This window comes from Solanum lycopersicum, chromosome 3 (genome assembly GCF_036512215.1).
Source record: "Solanum lycopersicum chromosome 3, SLM_r2.1".
NCBI classification, from domain to species: domain Eukaryota; kingdom Viridiplantae; phylum Streptophyta; class Magnoliopsida; order Solanales; family Solanaceae; genus Solanum; species Solanum lycopersicum.
The window spans coordinates 63,999,848-64,016,037 of record NC_090802.1 but is presented as its reverse complement, the minus strand read 5'-3'; the positions used below and the strand labels follow the sequence as shown (position 1 = coordinate 64,016,037).

The following is a 16,190-nucleotide window of genomic DNA, read 5'->3' as shown; positions in this document are numbered from 1 at the left end:
GGAGTTAACAGAGTAGAATTCATTATCAAGTAATCCAATTTAGAGATGAGGTTGAACCTGTGAATTCTCTAGTGAAGCTTTACAAACATAGCCTCTCCCCCTATGATTTAATTTAAAGAAACGGATACATTTCTGTGAGTTTCTAATGGTTTAATTGAGGACCACTCAACCTTTCTTATGGCATATCATTCATCTTGTTTATTTCTAATACAACCTAAAAGGAAGAAAAAGCAAAGAATTATACGCTATTCTCTTGCTAAGTGTTTGCTTTTCATGTCATCATCATCAGTTTTTCAGATAGACTGCTGCTAGTTAAATTCATCACTGAAGAGACTGTCATTCATAGTTGAAAGCAGATGTAAATAAAATCTTATGGTTGTCAAAAAGATGTGAAGTTTCAGAACCAAGTTTCACCAACTAACCAGACATCATAATCACTGTCAAGAGCAATGATAGTCGATAAACATTCAAAATCTACTTCTTAGTTCATCTAAAACAAAAATAAATCAAGGTAACTGCATTACATCTTATCAGCAACTCTTGCTACTGCATCAGCTACCTTATTGAGAACAGCAATCAAGCTATTAGTTTGTTCCTTCTGCTGCTCCATCTCCCGTTGACGATTTTCCATTTGAGCATCAAGTTGTGAATGAAGAATGTTGGTGTTTCTCTCCAGAGTTTTCAGCAGTTTATATCCCAGATTACTATCAATACAACCATCTGGTGATAGTCTTCTTTTCTTCAATCTGTCTTTGTACATGGGGCTATTCCAGAAATCCGGTCCAGGCTGTTCTCCTTCAGCTGTACCTGAGAACAATACAGAGGAATGTACTTTACTGTTTCAATCTTATCGGTGTAGCGTTCAACTAATCACAGATATGTTCTGATGATAAAAGTTAGCTAACTTCTGTGTTGAGGTTTTGGTTGAAAAAACAGCAAGTTTTTGAAGGACGTATACCTGATCTCGGCACTGGAGAGGGAATGGACTTAGCTTTTTTGTCTATGACGATGTGTTCCTTCAGTGGGCTGCTTCCAACTTCCTCCGCTGCTGGATGCATAACATCATCTTCCATAGTATATTCCCCGGTATGAGAAACATTGTCATTCTCTTCCTCTCCCTCTTCCGCTTCCTCTTCTTCAACTGTTTCTACACCATAGTCAAGTTTTTCATCTGTGGTTATGGTTACCAGAGCTAGTTGGTACGCTTCTGCTGTGAATTCCTTCCCATCCAAGACATTGTAGACTTCTCTGTCAAAAGAACCTGGTAGCCTTTTCTCTCGCCTGAGATCGTTACTGATAATCCAATAAGATTCACTGCTTCCATATGCCTGTGTCTCCCATGTTTTAATTTTCTTGAAATCACTGATCATGTTGCTCCAACGTTTTCTACATTGAACAGGTCCTCTATCTGCTCCATGCTGTCTGCAGTAAGAAGATACCGAGTCCCATTTGGGTTCCGGCTTGTCTGATCCAAAAACAGAAGTGGATTTACGCCCCCTATGAGCTCTTTCCTCAGCAATCTTTTTCCCTTGTATGAGAACAAGTGTCTCTTGCCTAGTCCATCGCGAGTGTCTTGGTGTCTTACTTTTGCCTTCTTCAGTCATTTTCTGCTGCTGTCCATCAGCTAACGTTGCAGCGTTCTCATTCATCTCTGTTGAGCCTAATGTACTCATTGAAGTTTTTCTGCAAAGGCCAATCAATCAAGAAGACAATATAAAGATCTTTGTGGATAGTCTTTACATTACTTGTTCTTTTTTTTACCAAGTTGATTGGTGATTGACTTCCAAAGAGAGGCATGTATTCTTTCTTTAGGCAATTGAATCTTAAAGTCTTTTCTTAATTTTTCAGATTTTTCTTTAAGTACATTTATGCTGTCTAATTGCAAATGCCTAACTATACAGCTTTGCTTGATTCTGTCATTGAAGATATTGCCATTTCTGTAAAGGGAGAGTGACCAAATACTAGTGCTCTATTAAAATTTACAAGTAACTGATGCTCTACTAAATACATTAAGTTTACCTAATAAAGTGGGATTGATATAACTGAAGACACTTCCCTTGTGTGATTGAAAATATTTCTCAAAAAGATTCAAAATGTTACCCCCTCTGTCCAAATATCCTTGCCACCTCAACATTAGTCTAATTCAATTTAGCTTCGAGAAATCAAACGTGACAAGTATTTTGATGTTTTTACTTAGCTACTATATATAAAATTGTGTTGAGAAAGAGTGCAAAAATGAAAGTGAGTAAAGTGAATACTGTCCCACATCGGCTGAGGAAAAGGGAAAGCGATGGAGTAATATAAAAATAAAGGAAAGGAACAATGTTAGGCATATTAGCCCGGGGTCAATGGGCGATCATTAAGGCCGGCCCATGGCCTTGGTGACCTCCATTGCACTTTGGAGGGGTGCCCGCCTAAGGTCGGCCTTAAGTGGCCGAACCTATGTCGTATTATTTGGAGGGGGTCAGCGTTCGCGCGGCCCCTACCAAACCTCAAATTAAACTTTTGGGCTTACTTGGGCCTCAATTCCTTATAATGGGCCCACTCATTGGACTTTGTTCGGCCTACTTATATTGAGCCTCAATTCATTAAAATGGGCCCACTCATTGGATTTTGTTGGGCCTACTTATATTGGGCCTCAATTCCTTAAAATGGGCCTACTCATTGGACTTTGTTGGGCCTACTTATATTGGGCCTCAATTCTTTAAAATGGGTCCATTCATTGGACTTTGTTGGGCCTCAATTCCTTAAAATGGGCCCACTCATTGGACTTTGTTGGGCCTACTTATATTGGGCCTCAATTCCTTAAAATGGGCCCACTAATTGGACTTTGTTAGGCCAACCCTGACTAAAATGGACTGATAAGATTGAATGACGAAAAAATGGTTTCATTACTAAGAATTTATGTAACCAAACTAATCATAGGTAGTGACGCAAATGATATCAAATAGCATCCCATATAAAATTGAAAATGACACATTTAATATAAAATTATTATTACTGTAAATGAACATTTAAATGTGAAATGCATTAAATCTAAAACGGAAAATTAGACTGATTAAAAAAAAAGAAAAAATGTACTTTAACTTCATCTTTGATCAAAAATGAATTACTACAAACTCGATATCTACTTTTATTTCAATTGATAAAAAAGAAAATCTACTTCAATTCGATGGATCTTAATTTCTATCGATGTGTTTAAAAAGGATTTATTGATTAAAAAAATATACTTCAATATGATCTTTGATAAAAAAAAATGAATTTACCATAAACTTGATTGATATCTACTTGCATTTAGATTGATAGAAAAGAAAATCTACTTTAATTCAATTGATCCTAATTTTTATAGCTGTGTTTAAAAAGGATTTACTTTAAATTGATTGATTTTTTTTTTAAAAAAAACTTCAATTTGATCTTTGATAAAAAATGAATTTTCCGTAAACTCAACTGATAGAAAGAAAAATCTATTTCAATTCGATTGATCTTAATTTATATCGATGTGTTTTTAGACACAATTATTTTTAATTTGGTTATCAAAAGAAGGATCTACTTTAATTCGATTGATTTAAAAAAATGTACTTCGATTTGATTGATTAAAAAACGGATCTATTTTAACTCGATTAATTAAAGAAAAATCTAACTTTAATCCATTGATCAAAAGACAAATTTACTTTAATTGATGTTCTTAGAGACAATCATACATAAAATAGAAATTACGCTTAAAATGTGAACAAGCAAAAAAGGAAATTCAGACATATCAAAATTACCTTATGAAAAGATTCGTTTGATATCCAAAAGTTACTCAGCAACAGCGGGACCAGTAAAAAATGTTGAGGTATAGTTGGATCTAAGTGTTGGTCACATGGCGGCACTGAAGGGAGAGACTCATTGGTAGAAAATAAACCACAATCCCTTAAGGTTTAGCCTACTATATATAGTGATGCTTTGATTATTCGTCCCTTAATAATAAAAAATAATTCAATATTAAATATCTATTTTAAAAATCTTTAATAAAATAAAACTGAGTAAGTTGATTATTTTTTAAATGCATACTTTAATATTACATATTAAATAATATGACACGTTGAAAATGAGTCAATATAATTACACGTATCAAAATAACATATCGCGTCTATATAAATTAAATATTAATAAATCTATTAAAAATTATCATATCAGTTCAATGTCATTAATCAAAAGAAAAACTTTTATTCTCATCTCAACTCTTCCTTCTTATATAATAACTAGTTATCGACACGTGCTTTGCACGTGAGACCAAGAATATATATATATATATATATATATATATATATATATATATATATATGCTGCTTTTTTTTATTGATAGAAAAGAAAATCTACTTCAATTCGATTGATCTTTATTTATATCGATGTGTTTCTAAACACAATTATTTTTAATTCGGTTATCAAAAGAAGAATCTACTTTAACTCAATTGATTAAAAAAACTACTTCGACTCGATTGATCAAAAAATGAATCTATTTTTACTCGATTAATTAAAGAAAAATCTAACTTCAATCCATTGATCAAAAGAAAATTTTACTTCAATCAATCTTCTTAGAGACGATCATACGTAAAATAGAAATTACACTTAAAATGTGAAAAAGCAAAAAAGGGAATTCGGTCATATAAAAATTACCTTATGAAAAGATTTATTTGATATCCAAAAGTTGCTCAGCAACAGCGAAACCAGTAAAAAATGTTGAGGTATAGTTGAATCTAAGCGTTGGTCACATGTCAGCGGTGAAGGGAGAGACTCAATGGTAGAAAATAAACCACAATCCCTCAAGGTTTAGTCTACTATATATAGTGGTGATTTGATTCTTCGTCACCTTAATAATAAAAAAGAAATCAACATTAATTATTTATTTTTAAAATCTTTAATAAAATAAAACTAAGTAAGTTGATCATTATATTTGAAATGCCAAGCTTAATCTTACGTGTTAAATAGCGTGACACGTTAAAAAGAAATTAATATAATTACACAACTGTCGAAATAACATATCGCATCTATTTAAATCAAATATTAATAAATTAAATTAAAATTATCATATCAGTTCAATCTAATTAATCAAAAGAAAAACTTTTATACTCATCACAACTCTTCCTTCTTATATATATATGTGTGTGTGTGTGTGTTGTTTTTTTTATTGATTGATAGAAAATCTACTTCAATTCGATTGATCTTTATTTATATCGATGTGTTTATAAACACAATTATTTTTAATTCGGTTATCAAAAGAAGGATCTACTTTAACTCAATTGATTAAAAAAATCTACAACGACTCGATTGATCAAAAAATGGATCTACTTTTACTCGATTAATTAAAGAAAAATCTAACTTTAATCCATTGATCAAAAGAAAAGTTTACTTCAATCAATCTTCTTAGAGACGATCATACGTAAAATAGAAATTACACTTAAAATGTGAAAAAGCAAAAAAGGGAATTCGGTCATATAAAAATTACCTTATGAAAAGATTTATTTGATATCCAAAAGTTGCTCAGCAACAGTGAGAACCAGTGAAAAATGTTGAGGTATAATTGAATCTAAGCGTTGGTCACATGTCAGCGGTGAAGGGACAGACTCATTGGTAGAAAATAAACCACAATCCCTCAAGGTTTAGTCTACTATATATAGTGGTGATTTGATTCTTCGTCACCTTAATAATAAAAAAGAAATCAACATTAATTATTTATTTTTAAAATCTTTAATAAAATAAAACTAAGTAAGTTGATCATTATATTTGAAATGCCTTCCTTAATATTTCGTGTTAAATAACGTGACACGTTAAAAAAATCAATATAATTACACAACTGTCGAAACAACATATCGCATCTATTTAAATCAAATATTAATAAATTAAATAAAAATTATCATATCGGTTCAATCTAATTAATCAAAAGAAAAACTTTTATACTCATCACAACTCTTCCTTCTTATATAATAACTAGTTCTCTACACGTGCATTGCACGTGAGTCCCAAGAATATATATTTGCACGTGAGTCTACTATATATTTGTCGCGTGCGTCGCACGTGATTATCAATTTCAAAAATATATGATGTAGTAAATAGTATTATTTATTTAAGCGGATATTTGAATAATAAGATTGAGAAAAAATAATATTGCAAATTCTTTTGTGAATGTTCAATGTGGATCGACATATATATATATCTCTCATTCACACAAAACTATGTACATTATCAATGAAAATTTGTATTAATTAAATACAATTATGTATATATTTATTTCAATTTGACGAGGTTGAATCATGTTTAGTCTTATCTTACTAATATTACCTTATATAGAATATTTATTTTGTATATTTATTGTCATCTAACTCGATGTTCTTTGCATGTGTATTGTCGAATGGTGTTTAGATGTCATATGAACATGTGAAGGGAACAACTGCATTTTATATATTCACATTTTTATGTTTAAAAAAAACCTCAGAACATATTAGAATAATATATGTTCAATTTAGAAGATCTCGTGAATTTGATAATACATTTGTGACATATATAATACTTTAGTTTAAATTAAAATACATACCTAAATATAAATGTATATTTGCATTAATGAAACTATTTATCTCATAAAATTAACTATTTAATAAACAATAAAAATTAAACTAATACTAACTTCAACGTGAAATATTACAAGTTACATGAACTTTTTTCGTCTAAAATACTAAAATATTGATAGTAAATAAGTAAAACAATAGGGAAAGTTTATATAGTAGTAATACTTTGAAACAAACTTTTTGGAAGTCTAAATCACATAAGTGACATTGATAAATAAAGTCATTTTTTCGTCTTGAGCATCAACAACAAATTTTGACAATTCTCTAAATTATGGAAAAAGTTATTCAGAATCATATATCTAAATCACAGAAGAATTGTTAACAAAAACAAATGAATTTAGGCTACATCATGCTAACTTCATATATTGGAGCATTACATGAATGTATATATTAAGCAAAAAAATAATTATTATATCATTAAAATTAAATTATTTTTTCTCAAATCTCGAGGTTATGTAATATAACATCTTAGGTTAGAACGATTTAATTCATTAGAATAATGGTACCTCATATTCCACTAAACGTTGAAATCACTCAACGACAATAAATTACACAAAAAATTTTAAAATACAAGAAAAAGAAGAGTAGAAGAAGAGAAAAAATTATGGTTGGAAAATTAGAGAAAGTCCCTATATTTATAGTAAGAAAGGATAGTTATGAACAAATATTTTTTGTGTCTTATATGAAAATCACGACCTTTCCAAGAAATCACAACACTTGAGAAAAGTTACAACTTAATGAAAAAGAAACAACTCTTTGGAAAAGTCACAACTTATTGAAAAAGACGCAGCTTTTTGAAAAAATCACAACTTATTGAAAAAGTCACAACTTATTAGAAAAAATTACAACCCTTTGAAAAAAGTCACAACTCATTGAAAAAGTCACAAGCTAAGTTAGTATATTATAATAATTTAACATTTAAATTTGGAGTTTATGCTTTTAAGGTAATATAGATAATTATAAGAGAAAAAACATAAAATCACCATTGAAGTTGTCTCGAATTTTTATAAAGACACATTAACTTTACGACTGTCTTATTACCCATTAAACAATTTTGAATAAATATTATTTTTATCATTTTTCGCTTCAAATTTTAAAAAGCAAGCGAATTCACATACCAATAATTACATGACACGTGTTAATTTAATTAAAAATATATATCTTTTTCATTTTAAAATTTTCCTTTATCTTTTTCTTTATTTATTTCTCTCTCTGTCTCTTACTTTTTGAATTTTAATTTTGACATATCTTAAATTTCATTTCATTTTCAACCTCCCACTTTCAAGTGATTCATCCCTCCATTTTTTTTTCTTCACCTCTCACCCCCCCATGTCAAATTGAAATCCACTTTCATTTTTTTTTTCTTTTCTTTTTCTTCTCCTACTCCGATCAAATTTCTTTTATAAAATTCATACTATTATTAAGATTTTATTGAATTATTGATGACAAAATTAATTATTTTTAAAGAAAATTTGAAATTTTGAAGGTATCATTAATTACTCATTTTCATATAAATTCAAAATTAAAAATGATAATTCTAAAAGAATCAATTAATTTCTCAAAAATTGAAAGAACTTAATTGAAATCGAATATAAAAAAACTATATGATACTTCCTAATTATCCTGAAATCTAATGAGTTTATCGAATTGTTAGAAATGTAATAGAATATTTAGATAAAATTTTAAAATTAAAAAGAGTAAAACTAATAGTAATAATAATAAAAAAGGAATGTGAAATTGTGATAAAAATGATGACATTGAAAGTAAGGAGCTTCAATGAAAGGAGATGATAGTGAATTTTTGAAAAGAAAGAATAAAGAAAGAGAAAAAATAAAAAGGAAAAAAATTAAAATAATATGAAAATAAAAAAATATATTTTATAACGAAATATTTATAAAAATAAAATTATATTAGTTATTTTAGAATGTTCACTCTCTTTGAAAGAGTACACACTATTCTTTAAGATGGACTAAAAATAATATAATTATATCTGCTCAAAATTATTTATTAAGATAATAGATTGATTGAAAAGTTAACGTGTTTTTTTTTAAAATTCGTGACAATTTTAATATTAATTTTATGGCTTTTTCTCTAATTATAAACATAAATTCATCACACCACGTGATACATACTCCTACTAAAATTTCTTACAAGAGACCAAAAAAGCAAATAAAAATTCATATTAATTCTATATATTCAAGATCAATCTAAGAACAATTTTTTTATTTTATACTCTTAAAGTATTAAAATATGCCAAATCAATCATATAACATGGTTTTTAAAATTATTTTATCTATCCAATAATAATCCTCCGTTAGTTGATTTGACATAAGAATTAAGCTTTAAAAAATCCATAAATAATAAATTTTATCAAATAACTCATATTAAATTTAAGTTCTTTAAATATTAATAAATAAATAAATATAGAATGATGTTATAAAATCAAGATTATAAGAAGAAGACAAGACAAGTAGATTAAGAGAATACTTTCTTCTTATTCAAATATATATAAGTTTCATACGTATATACTACAATAGTGAATAAATAATTTTATTTATAGAGTGAGAAATCACTCTAAAGCTCACCATATTAAGTATCATAATAAATAGATACATTCTTATTCAAAAAGATTCGTATATCATAATGAATATGAATGATTGTTCATGTATTAATTTTATGGACTATCTACTAATTCAATGTATTTATAACAAATGATTAATTATACATTACTTTTATAAACTAGATAAATATTATGATATATCTTAAAATAATATGATAGAAGTAAATTTACATGGAGTGAGAACTCTAGTTAATTTAATTACTAATAATGTATTTTAAATTTTCGATTATAATATAATAGCCCCAGTACACTTCGCGGGTATCTTCGAAGCTTTGAACTTTGTGGAAAGCGAAAGCACTGCAAACAGTACAACTGAGAAGAGAGGGAAAAAATGTGGGAAGAAGAAGCAAAGGGTATACGAAGGGACGAGGAAGAAGCGCTGTTGGATCTGATTGAGCAACGAGCTAAGAATGTTGAAAAAATTGGAAGAGCAATCGCTTATTATACTTGCGAGGTTTATCTTCTTTCAGACCCAAGTTTTTTTTTTTTGAATGATTTAATGCCATTGTTTTTCGATTCTGATAATGGGTGAAAGTTTGAAGCTTTGAAGTTTCTTACTTGGTGGAGTATGTAGAGAGGGTACTGCTCTGTTTGTTCCATTTTAATTCTTTTTGGATTTTCCCCTCTTTTTGTTTTTGCTTGAATGATGAATTTTACTGTTTTGTATGTGGGTATGTTTAAAGGTTGATTTTTTTTGATAATTTAGTGATGAAGTTTTAGTTGAAATGGGAAGAACCAGAGTTTTAGTTTATGGGTCATTTTGGTTACTGGGTATTGACATATTAAACACAAATTGAGGATTTGAGCCAAAGTTATTGGTTTCTACAGAACCTCTAAAAGGGTTTTAATCTCCAAAATCAGTGCTTTATCTCACAAGCCTTCAAATTTCTGTTGCTTTGAGCTTTTTTTTAGAATAGTGAACTTCAATGTGACTGTGTTATTGGGGGCTTTCAGTTTTGTGTGGAGTGTGGTGTGTATATGAATGTACATGTACAGAAGTGTCTACCCTACTATACTATTCTTGATAAGTGGATTTAGGGTGTATTTGGTACGTAGGGGAATGTTTTCTTGGAAAATAAGTGGGTTTATTATTTATCTTCTTGCGTTCTTACGAGGGGATATCTGGTGAATGTATGCTGTTACCTGGCAGATGATTCATATCTAATTTAATATGTAAATTGGAATAGAGTGGGGTCTTTCTCTTACTTTGGAACCATAACTGATATTTCAATTCTTACAGCTTGAACAAAAAGAGAAGAACTTAGAGGAGGCACAACAGCAACTTGCTCGCCTCCGGGGCCAGGCCATTGTGGCAACATCCACAAGCTATCATGGGAATAACTTGAATGCAGTGAAAGTCGAAAGAAGATCCATGAGTCCTATTCATATAAGTGATGATTCTTCTGAAAGCCTCTCTGAGTGTGAACCTCAACCTGATAAAGACAACATTGTGACACTTAAGAAATGTTCAACACTTGATAAAAAATTGGCAAGACCTTTTCAGAAAAACAATGATGATTCCGGAAAGCCGCCCCAAGCAAAACCACTACTTATCATTCCTGACATGAAAGCAAAGGGTTTTCTGCATTTGAAGATAGAACAATCTAGTCCCACCCCATGTTGTTCTGACTCTTGTGCTGGAGGCTCAGTTTTTTCTTTTCGTAACACTCGTATTGTAAGGTCAAAAGCAGATAAGAGCGTGAAAACCCCTCCTGACACCAGAGCTGCTGACATTGAACATAATGGAACAAAAAGGAAGTCTGGTAATGCTATATTTGTTACATCTGATCTACTGATACTAGCATGTGCTAACATGCACTCAGACATACTATGCAAATGCTTTTTCATATAAAATTACCATCTGACGAGCTTGTTTCTCATCTTCGCTTTGTGAATGTAGAACAAATAGAGCATAAAGAGCTGATTCCATTGATAGGTAGATCCTCTTCAGCAAGCAAGCTACTATGTCAGACAACCAGTATCATACCTAGTCAACACACACGAAAGCTGAGAAATATTGTCTTGTGCCCTACTAATGATCAACTTTTTGCGAGCAGGTAGATTAGAAGTTTATCCACTCTTTGTAGATGACAATTGTGATTGTGGATGCATTTTGTTTATTGCTTCTAGATCTTTAATGAATTATGGATGGACCAACTGTAGAGCAGAGCTTATCCCTTTTCTCTCTCTCTCTCTCTCTCTTATGTATATATATACATGTATATATTTATGTATAGAACAGCCTATTAGTATTTCTCATATAATTTTCAACTTTCAGCATCGAATGGAACCATTTGGTCTTTAATATATTCTTAGTTGTTTAGAAATGCTCACTCAGAGTTCCTTAACATGCAGTGCGCTGGATGGGGTTGTCAACTTGTGGCAGGTGCAGGACAGGGGGTATGCATCTGCATCTGCATCTTTTTCTGCCACTTAATAAGCAATAGCTTTAAAAATGTTATTTTTTCTTCCCTTTGCATCACTAAATGCTTCTATTTTGATGCTGTGTTGCATTGATATTCAGGTCATGTGCCAATCTTCTCAGTAGCACTCAATGCTTTACCCACAAGTGTAAAAGATGGCCAGAAGACGTAGCCTGGCATCCAGAAGGAAAAAGTCTTTTTTCTGTGTACCGCGCTGATGAGGGGGATTCACAAATTTCAATATTGAATCTTAACAAGGTAAAAGAGGTATTTCTAGGAAATTATGAAGTTATAAGGCAATTATCATCACTGTAAAATCTGCATGATTGAAAAAGCCTGTGTGCATGGGCATGACATATGATACAATCCTGTTTCACTTCTAATCTTAATCTATGTGTGCATAGGGTGGTGCATGAGAATGTATTTTCTAACGGGTTAATAGATGAAAGGATAAAAAAAGACTCGGAACAAAAATTTCTTTGAGTGAGAGCTTGTAGGATAAACACCAATTTCGTTTATGGTTTTTGAAAATTTTCATCTTTGAGGGTACTGGCCTAATTTGTGGTATTCACTTGACTGTTCTACATCAAAAATTGAGGACCCTCATACTTTCCTCCCTCATTAAAGCAATTTCTTTATCTAGAGGCACCAACACAGAGAGAGAGATGGAGGGGGGTTAGGGGAGGGAGGAGCATTGTTTTGTTGCTTGTCACTTATGATGTTCTTGGTTATGTAATCCATGCTAATTGGGGCTAGTTTTTTTTTTTGCTGATTGATGATTACTCATTCATCTGTGATCAATAAAGCCAACAACATAGAAATCTATCTATTCTCCTTCTTATATGTCCAAACCCATAATTTGATTTTATTTTCAGTGCTAACTATAAAATCCTTGGGCTACACTTGTTCATTGTTTTTGTTTCTCTGCTACATTCTATATTATTGATTATTGAATGCTCAATGAGTGTGTACAGCTCTTAAAACATTTTTAGATGCACACTTTAATATTTTATGGAATCTCATAAAGTGAAATAAAAGAAATTCGGAAGGAGATAAATGGCTAAAGAGTTAGAGAGTGGTTTCAGTGCAGTATTAGTTCTTTTTTCCATGTTTACTGACGAGTTTTGCCTTAAGGACGAGGTTTATTGTGGTAGAAACATGCGTAAATCATGATTTAAAATCTTAGGAAAGACTGTGGAGATTACTGTAAGGTTCAGGGATTGATGTCTTTCTCAATTGCACAATTTTGTTCAAAAGGAAACAATGTATAAAATTACAGAGTCAGCAGCATGTTTGATTTTTATACCTTAGTCAAAAAGTAAACATTCAAGAGGGGTGTAATATGTCCTCTGTCAAGTATACAACAAGTACATAGAAAAACTCAGATCTCTTCCCTCTACTGAAGATAAGATACCATGGGAAGTGGGAACCCATCAGGTAAACCGATACTTATATGCTGCTCCTCCAGCCTAAACTCTATGAACTATAGGTGCATTGTTTTTCTCGTCTTTGTCATTCTCACAATTACATGCTTTCAAGCCTTACACTTGGTTATGTCACGTTTGATTGTATCTCTTGCATACTCTATTTTGTCAAAAGACTTTTAAGATTTTATCTGTCCTCTGTTCTCATATCCTGGTGTATTAACAGAATATGCAAGTGAATTTCTTGGAGGATAAGCCCCATGTCAAAGGGAGCATTAACAACATAGAGTTCATGCCATGGAAGGAGGGCTGTTTTGTTACTGGTGGTTGTGATCATGCAGTTATCTTGTGGACCAATAAAGATGGAGAACATTCATGGAAGCCAAAAGAGTTGCATAGCCAACATTCTTCTGCTGTAATGGGAGTTGCCGGATTGCAGCATAAGAAAGTTGTGATGTCTGCTGGTGCCGATAAGCGTATATTTGGATTTGATTTACCAGCTCAGAGAATTGGTTACAAGCACCAAGTAGAAAGTAAATGCATGAGTGTTCTTCCTAATCCATGTGACTTGAATCTATTTATGATTCAGACAGGGTAAGTTATCATTATGGTCATTCTATGACCATGTTCATTATGTGCATATTATATCCTTTATTTCCATTATGTGCATGTTTCATTATGTAGATATTTCTTTTACATAGTAATGGGTTTTCTTGCTATTTCCCATTCACTTGTCCTCCAAAGCACACAATGTGTCGTATTTTTGCGTATGTGCAATGTCAGATATGATGGGGAATTGCACAACTTGTAACTTCATTCTATAGCAGTGGCTTAGTGCAAGGTTACCATCTACATTTTTTTGTGTGTACTGGTTCTTTTAAGAAAAAGATGATAAAGTAGACCTAAAATCACGTGGGTGAAGTATGTCAGAAAAGAGCTAGTCTCTCAAGACTCTGCATGAACTTAGCTAAGGATATAACTGATGGAAGTGAAAGATCCTCTTATCAGGGATATCAACTAGTTGGGATCAATGTTTAGTTTTATTGGTACACTTATGTTTGGGCTGGTGTTCGGCAAGAATCTTTAGTTTGTTTAAATATTGTTTGCTAGTAGAAAATGTAAAGAACCTTTTATATTGCAAATGTAGAAAGCACTAATTTCTCTTTATAAATTATGCCATTAACAGAGGGGGTAATGAGTGAAATGGATATTGAGGATTCACACAGAGAACCTGAAATAATGTATGGAATTGAGGCTTAGTTGTCGTAGTGAAAAAACCTGTTTTATATTTTGTAACAATTTTCTCACCATGTCACAAGTCTGACTTGAATTATTATCTTAAAAGCATATATGATTTGATCAGGAAAATGTTAAATAAGCTGATATATTTTCGTTTTTCTTTCTCTAATCCACTGCAGGACCTTAGAGAAGCAGCTTCGCTTGTTTGACTTTAGGTCAAGGGAAGCAGAGATTCACACCTTTGGGTGGAAACAGGAGAGCAGTGACTCACACTCGGCTCTTATAAATCAGGCTTGGTCACCTGATGGTTTGTACATTACATCTGGCTCAGTTGATCCTGCCATTCACATATTTGATATACGGTACAATTCTCATGAACCTTGCCTGTCCATAAGAGCTCATAATAGACGAGTGTTCAGAGCTGTTTGGCACCACACCCTCCCAGTCCTCATTTCTATATCATCTGACTTGAACATTGGATTTCATAATATTGCTTCTGGTGCTTAAAGAGATGTTTTCCCTTTCTTTCTTAGCACTCACTGTTCCCATTCATTTTGAAAGTCATCACTGGGAAGAATATTGAGGTCTTAGACCAAAGAAATTCACCGCGTGGACTCTGATACTGCGGTGATTAAAAAAGAAAAGTTAAGCAGTGTCATCTTTTCTTATGCCTTACTCTGTATTCGGGCTGAATGAATGCAGAAGCTGTTGATAAAGGCTCTCTACCATTCAGAAACATTTTACCTCCTTTTTTAGCACATAGGTATGTCAGTTAGTCGACTGCTGTAGGCACCACCAAGGGAAACCAGACACTAAATAGAGTAGTTATTACCATCTAGTCTTTGTGGATTGAGTTACCTGATATCTGTGGCAGCACGGAAAAGATATTGTCCAGGACACACAACCTTTATCCAAAAGTGTGAATTCTTCCAGAGAAAATTAGGATGCCATTCGTCTTATTAGGTCAGATTCACATCTTATCTAACTATATCTGCTCCACTATGACCAGCAACTCCCATCTCTATTGGTTTACCTGTTGGCCTTGATAGTTGACCAGAAACTAGACCTTTTTCTTTAAAAAAGAAAAATTGAGGTACGGGAAGGGTAAATTTGCTGGGATTGGGCTGTGCGGTTACAATTGAACCGTTACAAGCAAAGGTGAAAGCTTTGTAGAGCTAACTGAGCTATTAAGATTTCGATAAAAATTAATACTATAAATATTTAGTGTTGTGGCGTGGGCAAAATGCTTTTACATTTGCTCTCAATAAACGAATGAATTTCCATGAAGAGGTCTAGGTCTACACCAATCAATCATACTCTAAAAAGTAAAAAAGGCTTGCCAGACGTATACATCACTCATTAATTTTTAGACGTTGGCTTTTTGGTTGCTTTCTTTTAAAGAAAAGACTAATTAGTTGGATGATGATTGTGTTGTCTATTTATTTATTTATTAATAAAAAAATAGTGAGCTTTGCATGTAAATTTGATAGTGGGGTACATGCCCAACAACTCAATTTGTCTAGTAAACTACTATGTGCTTTCCATGATTTATTAAATAGGGAAGGATATCTCTCAACATCGAAAAAGACTTCTCTTTACTAAGAAATTGTCGTAGACATGCAAAGAGTTCAGGTTAGTCAAAAAAGGAGATGACAAGTCAGGAAAATAAAATTTAAATTCGCAGAACTCACCGTATTTCCTTGAGATATTTAATCCCCTCAAGTAGTCGAGGTTATATATTAATTCCTCCCAAGATAAAATGGATTAACTATTAGAGAAGTAGCGATACTTCAAACTTCATTAATTTCAACGAACGCAAGAACAGCAACGAGAACACACCCAAATTCAATCGATCGATAATTTTTATTTTTGTAAGAAA

At 31.8% G+C, this 16,190-nt stretch overlaps 2 protein-coding genes and 1 non-coding gene across 3 annotated transcripts; 2 read left to right on the top strand and 1 right to left on the bottom strand.

The window, feature by feature from the left end:
* Window positions 1-409: 409 nt before the first annotated feature.
* On the bottom strand, window positions 410-1,739 carry LOC101247204 (trihelix transcription factor ASR3-like). The gene is made up of 2 exons (XM_019213146.3): window positions 959-1,739; window positions 410-807 (listed from the first exon to the last, which is right to left on the bottom strand). Exons 1-2 carry the CDS (start codon window positions 1,671-1,673, stop codon window positions 521-523), a joined length of 1,002 nt encoding a protein of 333 aa, XP_019068691.1. The 5' UTR covers window positions 1,674-1,739; the 3' UTR covers window positions 410-520.
* A 592-nt stretch (window positions 1,740-2,331) lies between these two features.
* Window positions 2,332-2,485, top strand: LOC112941243 (U1 spliceosomal RNA). The gene has a single exon (XR_011220384.1). It is a non-coding gene; the product is annotated as a U1 spliceosomal RNA (small nuclear RNA).
* Window positions 2,486-9,479: 6,994 nt separating this feature from the next.
* On the top strand, window positions 9,480-14,974 carry LOC101247512 (uncharacterized). Its single transcript, XM_010320371.4, has 7 exons — window positions 9,480-9,679; window positions 10,466-10,988; window positions 11,126-11,282; window positions 11,581-11,625; window positions 11,750-11,906; window positions 13,299-13,666; window positions 14,491-14,974. The coding sequence occupies exons 1-7, from the start codon at window positions 9,557-9,559 to the stop codon at window positions 14,816-14,818; spliced, it is 1,701 nt and encodes a 566-aa protein (XP_010318673.2). The 5' UTR covers window positions 9,480-9,556; the 3' UTR covers window positions 14,819-14,974.
* The last annotated feature ends 1,216 nt before the right edge of the window (window positions 14,975-16,190 follow it).